The sequence below is a fragment of the Daktulosphaira vitifoliae genome, unplaced genomic scaffold (genome assembly GCF_025091365.1).
Source record: "Daktulosphaira vitifoliae isolate Bord-2020 unplaced genomic scaffold, ASM2509136v1 Scaffold_1, whole genome shotgun sequence".
Taxonomy (NCBI): Eukaryota; Metazoa; Arthropoda; class Insecta; order Hemiptera; family Phylloxeridae; genus Daktulosphaira; species Daktulosphaira vitifoliae.
In genome coordinates this window covers 54,314,604-54,326,148 of record NW_026099572.1, presented here as the reverse complement: position 1 = coordinate 54,326,148, position 11,545 = coordinate 54,314,604, and the positions used below count along the sequence as shown (strand labels likewise).

Sequence of the window (11,545 nt, the reverse complement as noted above, 5' to 3'; positions counted from 1 at the left end):
AAAAAAAAAAAAAAAAAAAATGATGATTTTTAACTAATATCATATAATGCTGTAAAAATGAATGAATGAATATAATACATTTACATTCTTGTCACTTGGTTATCAATTAACTTTTTGAATGTAATTATTTTCTTATTGAATTATTGAAATAATAATAAAGAAATTGAGAGATTTTAATTTTATTTTATTTTGTAATGATATACCATGGGATTTTCTACTACAAACAAATTCTCGTGAAAAATAGCGCAACAACTTTTAAGGTGTTCTGAATTTTGTGATGCATTTAATTCTAAGAGTTCTAATAATTTGGTACTCGTTTCATCTGGTTTTATTTTGGCGTCAATGATTAGGTTCTTCAACATCATTAATTGTGTATTAATATTTTCTGTAAAATCATTATAAATTATTATTCATAAATTAATTATACATCTGATTAATTCATTAAAAAATTAATACTATTTAAAGTATACTAGTTGCAACTTTAAAACACAAATAGTTGTATAAAATTATGTAATAATCCAAATTATATAAGAATATTTAATAAAAAATAATAAATCAAAAACCCAAATAAAGTTGTGGATGATTATTTTCATTGATATCATAGAATTGATGTATTGTTGAAAATTATAGATATGGATTGTCAACTTAGGGAATAAAGTGTTGTTTGTCCTTAATAAGGTGTTAGGTTCGGAGATCCAATGCAACAAAGTATTATTACTTATGAATTTTCATTTAAATAATTTTATGATTCTATATTTTACTTTTCGGTGTGAGTTTATATAGAATAGTGCAGATTAACGTCAACGCATTGCTCCGAGGAATATTATCTTGAGTAGTTAGGACAGTTTCTTCCATACGTTACTCAAAGATGTTTGTATAATGTGTGTAAACAGTATGTTCTTACAGTTTTTTTAAGTTTACGTTTGCATTAATAATATTAACTTGACATGTAATATTACTACTTTGAAACGATCGATACTCTTAATATTATTTATAATTAATATAGAGTCAATTAAAATTGATTAACCTTTCTGTCGTTTTAATTTAAATAATAAAGATAAGTCAGGAGAAATAACAATTTATAATAATAATAATCGTTCGTAGAAATAAGCAAATGTTACGAAGCATAAGCAGTCGAGTTTATTTCTTATTAAAATTATTTAAAATTTATTTTAAAGTAATATAAATGGATATTACAAAAAATATTGTTTGTAATATCCACATTTAATGTAATGCTAAATAAATAGACTAATTTTAAGTTTTATAAATATTTTTAAACAGCTAACTTCATAGATACATTGAATATTAAATACTATAATAAAACCATTTCAAAAATCAATACTTAAAAATTTAATAAATATAATTTAAGAATTCATTTTTTAGTCGTGGTTATAACTAATAACACGGCAGGTTCTAGAAAATTTACCGAAAAACCCAACCATACGGTTAAATTTATAACATGACAAATTTTTATATTGGTTGATAACGTAATGTGCGGCTGAGGGAAACACGGTTTTGTATCACTGAACAATAAATAATTTAATTCTGGTGTCTTATTTTCATGGGAACTTCATTTTTTTACTATATTATAGAATAATTCACACACTACAAATATTTCAATAAGTTATAATTTTGCTAAGATTTTTAGTACTGTTACGAAACAAAATTGAAATTAATTTAAGGATTAATTGTAATATTTTTTTACAATTAATGCTATTATATTTTAGTTTGCTTAACATATTTAATAATCAAAGTATTTCAAATAATTTTAAATATGAAGATCATCCTACAAGGTTTTGACATCTTTAATAACTTCTGATCCTTAAATGTTTTGCATTATTTTTTTTATTTAATAATTTTTACGGAGTTGGACTTTGATAAAAACGCAATATTTATCATTTGTCTCTAATAAAATGATAATATATTTTTTTTAATATTTTGAAATAAAGTTTCACAAAAGAGAGTCCGAACACAAAATTATCACTAATCAAAGTCTTTCAAATAATTATTTTTTTTATTATTATTTGTATACACAATCTGCACAAAAAGGGAACAATAAGAGTATTGGCTAAATTAAAATAACACATGAAAAAAAAACTTGACAAAAGAAGCCACCCATTGATGACACTTTCAATATATATTTACATATATAATTAGTATTCATATATTTATATATCTTTCATACACACAAATATATGTAAATAGATTTTTTATCTTTATTTAAAAAAGTAGATCTCTACACCATTTGCGTTTTAAACGTCTCGAAGGATTACCAGGAATAATTTTTGACGAAAGACCTTTAACCAAGGGATTTGAGTGAGAGGCTAGTCGTAAGTGGAATCTTTTCTAATAAGTGAGTGCTACTTCTTTCAGTTTTAATTTTCAGATCAGTATGGAGGAGAGTTAGTTTTCTAAAGATAATATTTTGAATAGTTTGTATGCGATTTAAATTTGTGTTTTTGGCATTACCCCATAATTGGATGCCATAGATCTCAACAGGTTTAATTAAGGATTTTTACATTAATAATTTAGTTTCAAATTTGTACATTTATTATTAATTATAAAAGTTTTAAGCATACGAAATCTGAGGTTTAATTGTAGGCTTTTTTCACGAATGTAATGGGTTCTTGTAGGTTGGCGGTCAAGTGTTATACCAAGATATTTTACTGATGGAGATGAGGGAATTTGAGTGCCATAAAAAATAATACTTGGACATTGTTCAGGCCTGAGAGTAAAGGTTATGTGAGTTGATTTAGCCTGATTGACCTTAAACCTCCAATTCTTATACCAATCTTCCATTAATAAAAGGTGGTTTTGTAAATTATACAAAGCAATAATAGGTTCTTTATTTGTTGATATGATTACTTCATCATCTTAACAATCGTCCACAGAGGCGTTAAGCATATTTGGTTGGCCTGAAGCAAAAATGTTGTACAGTGTAGGTGAAAGGATACCTCCTTATGGTACGCCGGCACTAATATTTTCTATATCGGAATAAGCGGATTTGTAATGAATTTGAAAATCTCGATCGGATAAATATGATTTAAGTAGTGAGTAATAAGTAGGAGACAACAATTTTTTTAATTTGTATAACAATCCTTCATGCCATATACAATATCCAGAATAACTAACTCTCCTAATAACTAAGTATTTGTGTCTTGCACTTCGTCTGCACCTCATACCTAGGTGTTACTCTCATTACTTTCCTATAATAACAGCCATCTAGACTCCCACAGCTAACCTGGAGAACGGTGACTGCTGTAAGACAACACGCACGTGAATACCTAGACAGTAAGCATCCTCATCTTCATCTTCTCTATACTTTTTACTTGCTGTATTGTGTTACGACAGAGTGGTGTCCAACAAACGTAACGTTTATATATTACGTTAGGGTTGATGTTATAGTATAAAAAAAATTATTATTAAATCAACTTATCCAACACTTGATGGCCAAAGAAGAAAACATAAAATCACTCATCAAGCTTAACCCAACACCGCCAGAAGAAAACGAACGTTTATCTTAGAAGACAGATTGGACACATAAGCTGAATACAAAAGAAGCCATATCTGAACTAATTGAAGAATTATCATATCTGAAGAAATTGCCAGCATATTAAATTACTATTCAATGGACACGTACATTTATTCTGAAAAACACAAATACGGAGTAATGTACGAAACGGGTGATCGAAAATTTGCGGTGTTATATCATGTAAATAATGTAACACATTGGCGGCCCGGCAAGCCGACTACAAAAACATCGCAGTACATACCGCAGCATATAGTAGAGATAAACGAATTCCTACCATTAAAAAAAATTAGTCAGTCAGTACAGCTCCACGTGGAGCATAGTAAACAGTGTATAAAAAACGATAATGCATCTATTAATGAAATCGGAGTAGCTAGTACCACGAGCCACGGCCAACCTAATACAGAAACGATGATACAGGACAATGCAACACCGTTGTAAATTGTTTAGACAGCTATGCATAATGAAAATATTAAAGAGCAATTAACTGACAATGACAAGATGCCTATTAAGATATCATCGCATTTATCTCAAGAATAACACGCTAAAGTAGTTAACTTAGTGAAAAAATACTTACACGTATTTTCTATGGTTACATCTAGATTAGAGCCAGCTAAAGTACCGCCATGTGAGATAAAACTAACGGAAAACGTAAAAGAGCCAAAATGTAATGCTCCACATAGAGTATCCTCTGCTCAAAGAAATATATTGAAAAAAGAATTAGATAAATTACTTGACGCAGGAATAATTAAACACGCATATCTAAATATGCAGCAAACGCTTTTCTCGTTAAAAAGAAAGAAAAAAATCAACATCGTCTAGTAATAGACTACAAAAACTTATATGATAGAATTGAACCTGACAACTATCCACTTCCACGATCTCAAGATTTATACAGAGCATTAAAGAACTGACCATTTTTCTCAAGCCTTGATCTTAGTAATAGTTTTTTTATAATTCCCATAAAAAAAGTGTGTGATCCTTCATTCCCTTCCTATAACAACAGCCTTTTGACACCCACAGCTAACACGGAGTGTCGTCAGGCGAGCACGGTGACTGCTGTATGATAACACGCACGTGAATACTTAGACAGTAGGCTCATCCTCGTCATCTTCATCGTACGCTTTACTTTCAGTTTTGTGTTGCGACAAGATCATGAAATTTATATCGGTCAGTAGAGTTGTGAAAAAGCTTTGATGATTCAGTGATGGTTGGGGGATAAGGAGTTGAGCGTGGTCCGGAAGTAGCTTGAGCGTATAAAACAAAGGTGTTGGGGGGGGGCTCAATTACTGGGTGGCTAATATGTCCATCATGTTAAATGTAATTTTTTAAAAAAATGTCATAAATATTTACATCATCTATTATTATAAATCTATTGTTATCTGACAAAAAAAATTATTTGAAGAAGATTTCTTACAACATTGGATTTCTTTGTAGACTGAGCAACCTTTGTAGTTGACTAGATGTTTTCCTTGGCAAAGTGTGCATTTGGGCGAGATATCACAAGAATTTGTGCAGACAGATGCTTGGTGGAAACCACCGCAGCGAACACAGCGAGACGAATAGTTACAATAAGATTTAGTGTAGCCATATTCCTGGTAGTTTAGACATTGACTTATTAACTTAGGTTTGTAGGGCTCCTCTACTTTTATATCGGTGTGAAGCATGCAGGTCAGTTTATATATGTCATTTGATTGAGGGATTGGTTCCAAATTAATGAAAAATAATGGCAAAGGATGTTTGTGGACTTTATGAAGAACATTAGTTACGTTACATACTTCGAATTCACAGAGTTCTAGTTCTGATTTAATTAAGCTAGTTTGAGTTATTGGGTGTAAATTCCTAATCACTACGCGGTTGGGTTTATCTTGATGCAATAGGTACGTATGATATTCAGATTTATTCTCCTTGAGGAAATTAATTAATGTCCTATAAGCGTCAGGAGTACTAATTTGATTTTTTAGTCGATCAGTAGATGACTTACAAATAAAGTTTATAACACCAATTATCTCAGACTAGTTCATACTTCAGGAAATCTTCCACACCTTTAATAAAAATTGGAGGTTTGGTATTAGGTTTTGTACTATTTTGTTCTGTAATATTTGAAAATGAGTCAGTGTTTTGTATATCATCATGATTATCATTTGTTCAAATCTATTTGAAGATGAGAATAATTTTTCTTTTAATTGGTTGAGTTTGAGTTTTAGATGAGTTTGGCTCAGAGATAGAAGAGCTAGAAAGATTTCTTTTGTTAAGCTGTATAGTCGAGCCATTAACTGATTTATAGTTTGCATTCGATTGAGATGGAGAATTTTGTATATTTTTTTTGATAATTTTGATTGGTGCAACTGGTTTACCAGTGTTATTGTAATTAATTTTTACCTAAGCTACAATAATGAAAGTGAATGGTGGTGTACTATTGTAAAACTTATCAAAGACACGAAGGACACTTGATGACACGAAGTGTTAGCTTAGATCGCTTATAACGAGTAGTCACGAAAAAAAATTTATATTACACGAATTGCAGCACTAAGAATAAAATTGCTAATAACCACTAACGCATGTTTACTACATTACTGAGCACCATAATACAGGTAATTAATTAAATTAATGGTTAACTGAGAGAAAAAACAAAACAAAATAATTTGTACGGAATTGGACTTCAATAAAAAAGCAATATTTATAATATTGCGTTTTAACATTGTAACAAAATTTAGAATCATTACAATACATAGTGTTGATGTGTGTACTGGTACTCCACACCAGCTACATATTTGATCTATTAAAATATTTCTAAATGATAATGATAAACTAAAAAACCCAGCACAGGGGTGTCGCGGTATAGTGGTAACATAGCATAGTTGGGCCAAGTATCTGAAAGTGATTAAAATCACTATCATAAAAAACGCTTTGATGCAAATCTTTAGATAGTGTTTAATTTTAAAAAATTGTTAGATTATTACAAAAGCTACATGATCAGCTAGTTCCTTATTTATATCCTGATTAAGATAAAGTATGTCGAATGAAAAAGGGATATAAATGTTATTTCTCATAAAAAATGTTGTTGATCCAAACATTTTTCAATAAGTTTTGGAATTATAAAGTTAAAAATTAAAAATATAAAATCCAGAATTTTCACACAAAATTAGCATAGGGTGGCCATTTTCACCGTGAAGACAAAATAAAGTCTGAATTGTTTTTTTTTTTTCATTATAAAGTATATTAAATAAGCTTTAATTTAAGGTATATATAAAAGTGTCAGTATTTCCGGAACACTTTCAAAATTAAAGTTGAAAAAGTTCATTTTTTGTGAAAAAATTGACATTTTAAAACTCCCCCTGTGGTCAGGTAAATGGTTAAATGTATAAAAAAAATACATCAATTGATAGGAAAACACATTCTATAAAATAAAAATTATTCTAATATAGTCATTATTGAAAAAGTTACAGCAGTTTTAAGAAAAAAAATGAAAAAAATTCGAAAATTAGCGATTTTTAAAATTGTAATTTTTTTGGAAGTGTCCTACATTTACGGGCAACGAGGGAAATTTTTTCAATTTTTGAGGCTAATGTCTTCGATTAAGTACGATTTGTGATCTTTGGACGTATCGTTGAAAGAAAACGGTTCGATGAGAGCTAAGAAAAAGTGGTAACAGACGCAAAAAAAAAACACATCTTAGTAAAACCAATACCTTCTCAGCTTCGTATCGAAGCTAAAAATTAATCAAAATTTTGTTTTTATTTTAGGGGCAAATAATAAAAACACATTCTTTTAATTCAGATTGAAATTGTTAAATAAAAAGTTAAAAATAAACAAAATATATTTTGAAACAAAAGTCTTTAAAGGTGTATAATTTGGTCTAGCACTGTGTAATGATTTTAAGGTTATTTAACTATCTTACTATTTTCTTCTTGAAGTGCAAGCAGAAAATAATTTAAATTTATCAACGCAATATTGTAATTCGTGTTGTGTCATTTTTAAATTTGCACTGTATTAACAAAAAATCAATGTAAATTTATTAAAATGCATTAAATAATTTTGATTGTGTAAAACCACAATATATGCAATTTTTATGCAATATTTTCATAACGAAAGAAGTGTCACTTCATCAGCGTGTACTCGTAACATGCACTGGTTTTTTTTTTAATTTTAAAATAGCCAATTTTAAATTAAAATATATATATATATTAGGGTGGTCTAAAAGTGACAAAAAAAACATTTTTTTTTTTAAGTTATACTCNATTATGGGTTGATAACTTCATTATGTTCTAATTGAATTACATACATTATAATACATTGTGTGGATGTGTAGTACTGGTACTCAACCCCAGCTATATATAAAATCTGTTGAAATATGTTTAATGAAAATGATAAACTAAAAAATTAATTACAATTTTGTTCTTGTTGTAGGGACAAATAACAAAAACACATTCTTTTAATTCAGATAATAATTATAAAATAAAAAAATGAAAAATAAACAAAATATATTTTGAATTAAAAGTCTTTAAAGGAGTAAAATCTAGTCGTATACTGTATAATAATTTTAAGGTTATTTAACTATCTTACTTTTTCCTTTTTGTAGTGTATTTATTTTAAATCTATAAACGCAATTATGGAATTTGTCTAGTGCCATTTCTAAATTTTTCGATGTTAATGCATCAATAACATTATCTGATATGGTATCATCTGCTGATGTTGAAAATATTAGTCCCTATAAAAAAAAACAATTCAGGTTGATTTGTGCATGTTAAAATCATATTGATTAATATTTGACAGTGGTCATCATCAATATCATAAAACTATTGAATTTACGTATATTTTTTATTTGAGTGATTAATTTTTTCTGGAGTTGAGCCACCAAAGTATAATGTTACTGCTTAATAAAAAATCTTGTATAAAATATTTTATTGAAGGCATTTTAAATTTGCAAATTTTTTGAAATCATTAAGATTTTTTATAAAAGTTTTTTTAATGATCAGTGTTAAAAAAGAACTATAGCAGTTTTAAAATGCAGAAAAAAAAATTGTGATAATTTATATCAATGTTTGATAAAAGATTTCAAAATACTTAGAATTTATAAATAGTTAAATTACTGTGAATTTAGCAGATTCGCAGCGAAGAGATTTTTATGATAATGATATTACTAATGGTTAGATAAAATCTATCCCAACTAGTCCCAACAATTTCCTCACTTTGCCACTGCCTTACTGTATTGTTTTTTTTTACTTACAATACACAGAATTATTTGAAATTGCAAATACATCATTTTTTCCTAGGTGATAGATCTAAAAAAAATTTTTTTGGATTTTATTAATTTATAATACTAATGTTTTAATGGAACTAGTAAATAATAAAAAATGTTATGATACCAAGACAATTTTTTTTATATGATAACATTTAAGGGCGTCTAGATATTTCCGGTCGAGGGAAGTTAAAACTTTCAATTGTTATTTTTGTTACATAACTCTGCAAGCACTTTTTTTACACGACCGGCATTATTGTAGGCCGTAACGTCAGCACGGCTGACTTACGAATACTGTAAAGATACTTGTTAAGGTGGACATTGCATGACATCACTTGTGGGAGACGGTAAGTCATCTCACTATCTACAACAGCTGTCTAAACGGCCGGGTCCGATGAGGGATATGGTCCACTCAGCGCTTGTTTTTTCCAAAAGGTAAGACCGCCATTTGAACATGGTCATTCGCCTGAGAGACAGTGTCAGACATGAGGAGGCTATAGCGTTCCTTGCGGAGCTCATGCACGAGAGGCCGTTCATAGGCGGGTGGTAGTGACGACGGAATGTCTGTCGCCACTTCGGATCGGTAAGTCGAATCATAGTCCGCTTATGCACCCTAAGCAGGGTTTTCCTGTTTTAAGCGAATACTCAAGAATATCCATCCAAACCGGAGATCTGTACAGGAGGACTGATTGCACAACGCTAGTTAATAATCTATTTCGCGACTTTTTCGATCACATTAGCTAAATAAAATTTGTGGAAAAAGAGCTGATTAAAATTGTTGTTGTAAAAAATGCCAGAAAGACATAATTTTGATGTTTAAAAATTCATTTTTTATCTAAAGCTTTTAATTAGGGCAAACCTCTATATTTTTATATTTCATTTTAAAATTAGTTAAATTTTATTCATAAAAAATGTTTTATATAAAATATACGAAATTGTAAAAAATTTTAGACGAGTTCAAGGGCCTCCAAAAAAGTATTTTTATTAGTTTCACGAAAAGAACCTTGAGAAAAAATCTGACTCAAGTCTCACAAAACTCCCTCTGGCGTTGAAAAAAAAATTTAACTCTATTCAACAAAATTTATTTTAAAGTTTATTTTTAAAGTTATGTGCATGTCAGTATTTCTTATACGATAGAGAAACTTCATATTCACTACTAAGTACTATGTATTAAAATCAGTGGTGGTGAGAATGCTACATTAAATATAATATCACTAGTCACAGGTATAAAAAATTGTCAAATTAAATATAATATAATAAAATACAATACATATATTATTATTATAATGGTCGCAGTAGAAAATAGAAATGAAAATAAAAGCGATTATACTATTATTGCAACCGATAACGACGAGCTGTACACGCAGTTAGTTCTAAAATTACATTACCCAATTTAGTAATATACTAAAGGCGCGCTCCCATTACTCGTCTATTTGCCGAATATAAGTCAAATACCGAATATTTTACAACTCTGTACAAGCACATATATATTACCGTTCCGACTACTCGTCTAATTGTAAAATTATTTTATATATTCCATGTTGAGTTAAGTGATGACAATTAGTGGTGATTATTGAAGTGTATATTGTGGTTGAGTTTTTGAACTTTTACTTTAAACTAATATTTTAACTTTAATATTTTTTTTAATTATTATTTAATTTATTTATTAAAAAAAAAATAAATGGATAAACGAGAAAAAAATATCTGCACTTGAAGCATATTTATTTTTTAATAAATTGTACCTAGAATTACATGAAATTAAAAAAAAAAACAAGAAATAATTACCCAAAAATAGGAACATATACTCACTCAAAAATAAATATAAACCTCAAATTAAAAATTTAAATGTCTATTACAATACAATAAACATATTTACAAATACTGTTCGTTACATCTTACACCGTGTTATTTATAAATCAAAATATTCAAATACTTCATTAAATGTATGTTTATTAAATATATTATACCAAAAATATACACTAAATTTTAATATTATATAAATATTGGCAAAATTAGAATTTTTTTCCAAGAGGGGTAATGTTTTCATAATATCGCTCAACATAAAAGCGGTGAGCAAAAAAAAAATACTCTGGATATACTACTGTATATAACTATAGTTTATATTTTATCAGAAATGATGGCTTTGATAAGTTACTAAATATCTGGATGAGCCTATTGGAAAATTTGAAAAATTTTGTCGTATGTCGTCTACTGATTTTGAATTTTAGCTTCGATGCAAAGCTGAAAAGGTTAATTTTACTATGATGTTTTTTTTTGTCTGTTACCACTTTTTCTTAGCTCTCAACAAACCGATTTCTTTCAACGATACGTTAAAAGATCTTAAATCGTATCTAGTCGAAAGCATTACCCTCAACAATTGAAAAAATTTCCCTGGTTCCTCGTACATGTGGAAATCTCCAAAAAAATTACAAATATAAAAATCGCTAATTTTTTAAATTTTTTCTACTTAAAACTGCTATAACTTTTTCAATAATGATTATATCAGAATTTTTTTATTTATAGAATTCGATAACATTATTATACATTTTTCAAAATTACAGATAACACAATCTCTAGTATAATTAGAAATGCATAAAGTGAAATAGTTACGGTACTTGAATAAATATAAATCTATAACGAGTAGTCAATAAAACTCAAAATGATTTTTTTCTTTTTCATAATTTTAATTAAATTTATATTTATGTATAATTTTTTCATAACATAAACCTATATTCTTATATTATTTATTACATTTAATAAAAAGTGCATGGTTT

The 11,545-nt window shown here is 28.2% G+C and overlaps 1 protein-coding gene across 6 annotated transcripts in view; it reads right to left on the bottom strand.

The window, feature by feature from the left end:
- LOC126894920 (uncharacterized) overlaps positions 1-11,545 on the bottom strand; it is a 383,474-nt gene that overhangs the window by 223,594 nt on the left and 148,335 nt on the right. For 2 of the 6 annotated variants that reach the window (XM_050666289.1, XM_050666288.1), the window contains exons 2-4: positions 8,760-8,814; positions 8,096-8,240; positions 204-385 (exon numbers count right to left, since the gene is read on the bottom strand). In XM_050666289.1, coding sequence (XP_050522246.1) covers positions 204-385; positions 8,096-8,240; positions 8,760-8,795 — 363 coding nt within the window. In that variant the 5' untranslated portion in view covers positions 8,796-8,814. Of the gene's footprint in view, positions 1-203; positions 386-761; positions 889-8,095; positions 8,241-8,759; positions 8,815-11,545 lie in introns of those variants that run through there. The other 4 variants (XM_050666300.1, XM_050666299.1, XM_050666280.1 and 1 more) reach the window with 4 other exon arrangements.